The sequence below is a fragment of the Abramis brama genome, assembly GCF_963993115.1.
Source record: "Abramis brama genome assembly, chromosome: 16".
NCBI lineage: Eukaryota > Metazoa > Chordata > Actinopteri > Cypriniformes > Leuciscidae > Abramis > Abramis brama.
The window spans coordinates 12,320,360-12,326,242 of record NC_139978.1 but is presented as its reverse complement, the minus strand read 5'-3'; the positions used below and the strand labels follow the sequence as shown (position 1 = coordinate 12,326,242).

Sequence of the window (5,883 nt, the reverse complement as noted above, 5' to 3'; positions counted from 1 at the left end):
TTTACATAAAATGCATTTAATACAAAATTAAAAACATTGTTCATATTACATACATACATATTTACAATACATACATATATATTTAAATCATATTACATATACATATTTACATAATAGATTAAGAACATAATCTGATATTTTCGCAAATATATTATATTCATAAACAATCAGAATGTAAAATAATTTACAAATGAGAAATAGTGCAACTAGAGAGAATAAAAATAAAAAACATGTGCACAGTGCAGTGATAGATTTGTACATTAAAGCAATTCTGAAATGAATTGTACAAAATACATTCAACAAACAGGCCATAGGCCACCAGTTTAAATGGGATGAAACTAGTCATATGGTTGTAAGGAACCCAAGGGATGACGACACAGAGGACAGGTCCCAAACGTCATGAACACCCTCATGGCGCACGGAGTACAAACACATTTATGACCACAGCTCAAACGAATGTTTGCCACATCACTGTAACACACTACACATTCCTCACAGTCAGGAGTTTCATGATCTGAGGGGGAAAAGAGAAGAGATTAGGAGCTGAAACTCCATGTGCTCGATCATACAATGACTGTCATGCACTTATGAGATTCTTACCTGTGTTGACGAGATTAGGGTTTCTCAGGTTTCTCTGCTCCAGCGTGCTCATTTTTTCCTTCTTTATTTGTAGCATTTCTTTATCTTCAGTGTGTTTGATGTGTGTGAGAGCAGGACAGGACCTCCTGGTGAAGATGCAACATCTCTTTTTGGAGCCTATAACGCGGATACACAGATCACATACACTGTTAGGCAGGGGAAAAAAAGAACTAGGCATATATTTGTGTCCCTGGTTTGCTTAAGCCTCAGAGCCACAAGGGTTCTGTGAAATCTTGAAAGAAAAAAAAAGATTTTACAAAATGTATTTTTTGAGAGCGGTCAAAGTTAACACGTACACTTAAGATACTAATGATATATATATATATACACACATCAAAAAGTAAAAAAAAAAAAAAAAACTTTCTAACAGAAAAGTGTTATGGTGGTGCAATGATGTATGAGATCCTAATCAGGTTATTTTTGTGCTACAGTATATCATTTTGGAAGTAATCAAAATATAGCACAAAAATAACCAGCCTTTTTCAACAACAAACCAAAAAAAACTTTTGTATGCCCTCAGAACACAAATATGATACATCTGAAGCCTCACCAAGCATCATCACTGACGTGGTCTGTCCATAGACGTCCACCATCGCCCAGACGGGCCACTTGGCGTTCAGAGCGGTTTGCTCTGTGTGTGTTCTGCCATCAGAACTCCGTATGCACAGACAGCCGTTCTTCTTCAACCAGAACTGAATCTCTGAGCCAGGGCAACAATTGTCCACGGGAACCACCACCGCCGCGAACAGTGGAGAGTGGGTCAAGTCTGGGATGGCCAGAGGGGGTAAAGTTGTCTGCTCGGGTAAAACATGCGTGAATCCAACCCGCAGTGCTCCGTGCCAACCCCGCACGCACTGCTCGACTCTCAGGCAAACTTTCTCCTGTATCTTCACCTGTCGCCCGCTGAACGTCAGTCCGTGGCAGAATGACGAACCGTCCCTGGTCACGCGACGACCCCCGTCACTCAGCGTTATCAGAGGACCCTTCACTTCTGAGTGGAAACAAATCGCTCTCAGGCTCCCGTGCGCGTGACACACGCACTTCACTTTCTCTGGAAAAGAAATAAAGGGTTTGTCATTAAAAATGAAGTGACCACGCGATGTGTTGTGGACATTTCTGTTATGATTCTGTTATGATTCATCTGTCTTTTTTGCAACTTGTGTTTGCATGGTGTTTGCTCGGGACTTTCCAGAACGTCCGATTCGCGAATCAATTCTTTTGAGAAGAATCAACCGGTTGAGAAAAGGTTCGAACGACTCGTCCAAAGATCGGACTCGAGCGTTTCTCGAGTCAATTCTCACTGAACCGAGAATTTATTTGAAATCTCAATGGCAAAACATTTACGACGACGAGACAGTTTTATCAATCAACACACACATGAAATAAGGGTTTAATATTCGCAAAGAGATTAAACTTAAAATCAGTAGGCCTATTGTTTAATGTAAATGCAAATTATATTAAGGTTCTAATTAACATGAATTATCTGCAACAACCTAAAATGGGACACATGAAATGAAAATAAACACCCTTATTGAAGCTTAAAAACGCAATACATGTAGGCTACAGTACAGCATCAAAAAAGTCACTCCGGAATAAATGTAATTTGCATAAGAATTTAACTGGTTCTTTGTTCGGTTCAAAAGAACCGATTCGCGAACTTAGTCGTTCCGGCTGTTCAACTCACTGACGGCAATAGCGCTTTTATAGCCACTAGAGGCAGCCGCTGCTCAACTGTCAAAATCACTGTTTTGGACAGTTTCTTTTCAAGCATCACATTACGCACATTATTATCAAACTCAGATTCTACAATGTTGCACGAAAAATAATAATTTCATATTATTGACGCATAATATAATCTATTTATTTATTGACAATTTTATTGTATAAATTACTGTAAATTAATTGGTTGGTTAACGATCTTAAAACAATAATAAATAATTTACATTTACAAACTTGCTAATTTAAAAAAATTAAATAGCCTACCAACCGAACTATTTTTAAGCTTGACAATTGCTTTTTCATTAAGTGATATTGCTGAAAAGTTACAATTTGCCTTTAGTGTCAACTTCTTACCTTTCTTTTTCTCTGTCATCCTGTTTTCTTAAGAAGCTCTTGGTCTCTCCTGCAGGCTACATTCGTATCTAGCCTATATCTAAGTAGATGAGGAATTTGTTGCTTTTGAACTGCATGTGTTGTGGTTTGCACCTAAACACGAGGGTATTATTGGATGGAGAGACTAGGGGCGGAGCCCTGGAAAGTTTCCTTTGAGAATGACTGACAGCAATAACTGTTGGGAAACTTTTAGAAATTTAGTTGTCTATTCGTTTTCTGTACGTATAAACTGGTAAGCAAAAGAAAGTATTTGGGTAGTTTATTGATTTTGTCTTATAGTAGGCTAATGCATAACATAAATTGGCTTTTTAGTCATAATTTTACTAAATTATACTGCTTTACTGGGAACATGAGTGTATAAATCTGAATAGCTTTGGATGGAAAGCAAATAAAGAGGCTCATCATATTGGAATAAGTAACTGTGCTGTTTGCCCTACTGTAGTATTGCCAGCAACACCTCCATGGTTATTCCCAATGCAGATGACTTTCAACTTTTAGTGAGTATAAATGATAAAAACAGACAAGAACCTAAAGATACAATAGTACATAAATATTTGGATCATAATGTATCAGTAATTCAGTTATATACAGACGGATATAAAGATCCTGATGCTATACAGCATTAGCAGTGTATATACCAAGGTTTAGGAACAAAATAGCAAAAAGAGCAACTAATCATATATCAGTCTATGCAACAGAAATGCTTGCAATGTTACTTGCTCTTCAGTGGGTGGGAGAGACCAAATACCTGAAGTGGTCATATTTTTCGGACTCTTTTGCAGCATTTTCAAGTTTAAAGAGTGGACAATCATCAACTAGGCAAGATGTTTATCAGATGTGATCTTCCTGAGTCGAGCATGCTTTAATAAAGTGTAAAGGTTATGGCAATAAAAGAATACAACTTATTAAGCACTTCAGAAATATCAGAGTTAATCAGCTTTTACTGCAGAATGTGTTAAACAAAAATACAAAGATATTTATTTATGTAGTTTTCCCTCAAAGTCAATGCTCCACACTCCATCCCAGTAGGTGGCGGAATATGGACCAAAAGATGGTTTGCCAACCGCCACAAAACGTCAAAGAAGAAGAAGAACTATACAGCTTCAACAACATATTCAGAAAACACAGTATAATTTTTTCTTTCACTTTGAGTGTCTGGGTCATCTCATAAATCATCTCATGACAACAACCATTTGTTTAGTTTATAATTGTTTAAAAGGGGTAAATGTGGAAATGAATTAAATCTAAATGTATTTTCTTTTCAAGCATGTACATTCACAATGTGTATATGTGTGTGTGTGTGTGTGTGTGTGTGTGTGTAAATGCTTAAAGATAATATATTTGTATAGGCCTATAAGTGTGAAAACTTAGCTTAACTAAAAGAAAAGTCCCTTGCTGTCTTGTTTTACACCACAAAGTATGAATATTTATTTATACACAATTCAAAGGGGTAAATGTGGAGATTTATTAAATCTAGAAATGTATTTTCTGTATGTGTGTGTAAAACTAAGAAAATTCCCTTCATGTCTTGTTTCACAACACGAAGGGTGTAAGTATGTTACTTCATTGTGTATTCACAGCAAGTTAGTTCTAAAATGAAGTATTGCATGGATGTTTGAGGAGCCACACCTTACTTGACCAGTCAAAAAGAAACCTAAATATTGTGCTGAGAATGGATAAGCATATTCTCTGCACACTCATAAAAAGCATATGATTAATTAAGCTATAGTGTAATCATTAACAGTGGCGTTAGCATGCTATTAAATAGGCAACGTGCATCACAAGATACTCTTTAGTCCAGTGAAGGAGGCATGAGAAAGAATTGCTCACCCAATACTGTTATCATTCTCATAGTTGAGTCTGTTTTGAGTATATGTGGGTCACATGATTTTTTTATTTTCTGTGGGCATTTTGTCAGTCTGACCTAATACCAATTATGTAATTGGGATGGTTGGGGAAATGGTTGCCAACAGAATATGTCCTGGATCAAAGGCACTTTAATTTGTGTTTTGCTCTTTGGTGGTTTAAATCTCAAGGGCTTTGCAAAGCAGTCAACAACATATTCAGAAAACACAGCTGTATTTCACTTTCATTTTGAGTGTTTACTACATTTATGATATCATTTACTTATTCAATCATTCACTAATCTCATGATAACCACCATTTGGTATGATTATAATTGCTTCAAAGGAGTAATGTGGAAATGAATTGAATAAATGTATTTTCTGTTCAAGCATACATACACTATACATATATATATATATATATATATATATATATATATATATATATATATATATATATATATATATATATAGGGCATACAATTATTTTTATGCCACACCAATGGCCGATGACTTAAGAAAAAGCTTTACCGGCCATAAATATTTTTTGTTTTACCGGCCATGAAACTGTTTTGGCAAAAACAGGCAGTTATGGCCAAAACCTAACCCTGCAGTGAAAATTCGCAATTTCAATAGCACATCTAAAACGAACCTAACTAATATAAATTTAAAACATTATTAAAGACAATTAACAGCATAGTTTTCAGAAACTGAATAAAGTAATCACATTTTTTTTCATTGCCTTTTGTTGTTTGATTAACATTAAAAACACAGACTGAAGCAGAAATATAGGCTGCTGTCACTTTAAGACCTAATGCACGGATCCAATATACACAAGCGTGTTCTTTCTCTACTTCTACTTTAATGACACACCTTTCTACTTTAGTGTTTTTTAATCTATACGATTGCCATTTTCAGTCTGGTCAATGCACCTAATCATCCTGTGGAATAAATTTCCCCAGGCAGGCACATTTAAACCACCACACATAAAGTACATGGCCAAAAGTGTAGATACCAAAGTCTTATTCTAGCAATGCCCTTTTCTAACAGGTGCATAAAATCAAGCGTCCAGAGCTATGCACAAGAACATACGTGTTAAGTAGAGTGCATTGATATCCCAGACAGCAACATTGTCTGCCCAGATCCGATCCACATCTGGTACACGTTGAATCCACATGTGCCAGATGTGGCCCGGATCTGGGCCGAGTCCGACACTATGTTGCTGTCTGGGATGCTTGAGTGACATCACCCAAAATCAGACCCCTTGATGATCTTATGACTGAATGGG

At 36.4% G+C, this 5,883-nt stretch overlaps 1 protein-coding gene across 1 annotated transcript; it reads right to left on the bottom strand.

Moving 5' to 3' along the window:
• On the bottom strand, positions 1 to 2,827 carry LOC311066625 (E3 ubiquitin-protein ligase NEURL3-like). The gene is made up of 4 exons (XM_084087906.1): positions 2,713 to 2,827; positions 1,190 to 1,690; positions 601 to 756; positions 1 to 514 (listed from the first exon to the last, which is right to left on the bottom strand). The coding sequence occupies exons 1-4, from the start codon at positions 2,729 to 2,731 to the stop codon at positions 339 to 341; spliced, it is 852 nt and encodes a 283-aa protein (XP_083944032.1). The 5' UTR covers positions 2,732 to 2,827; the 3' UTR covers positions 1 to 338.
• Between the last annotated feature and the right edge of the window lie 3,056 nt (positions 2,828 to 5,883).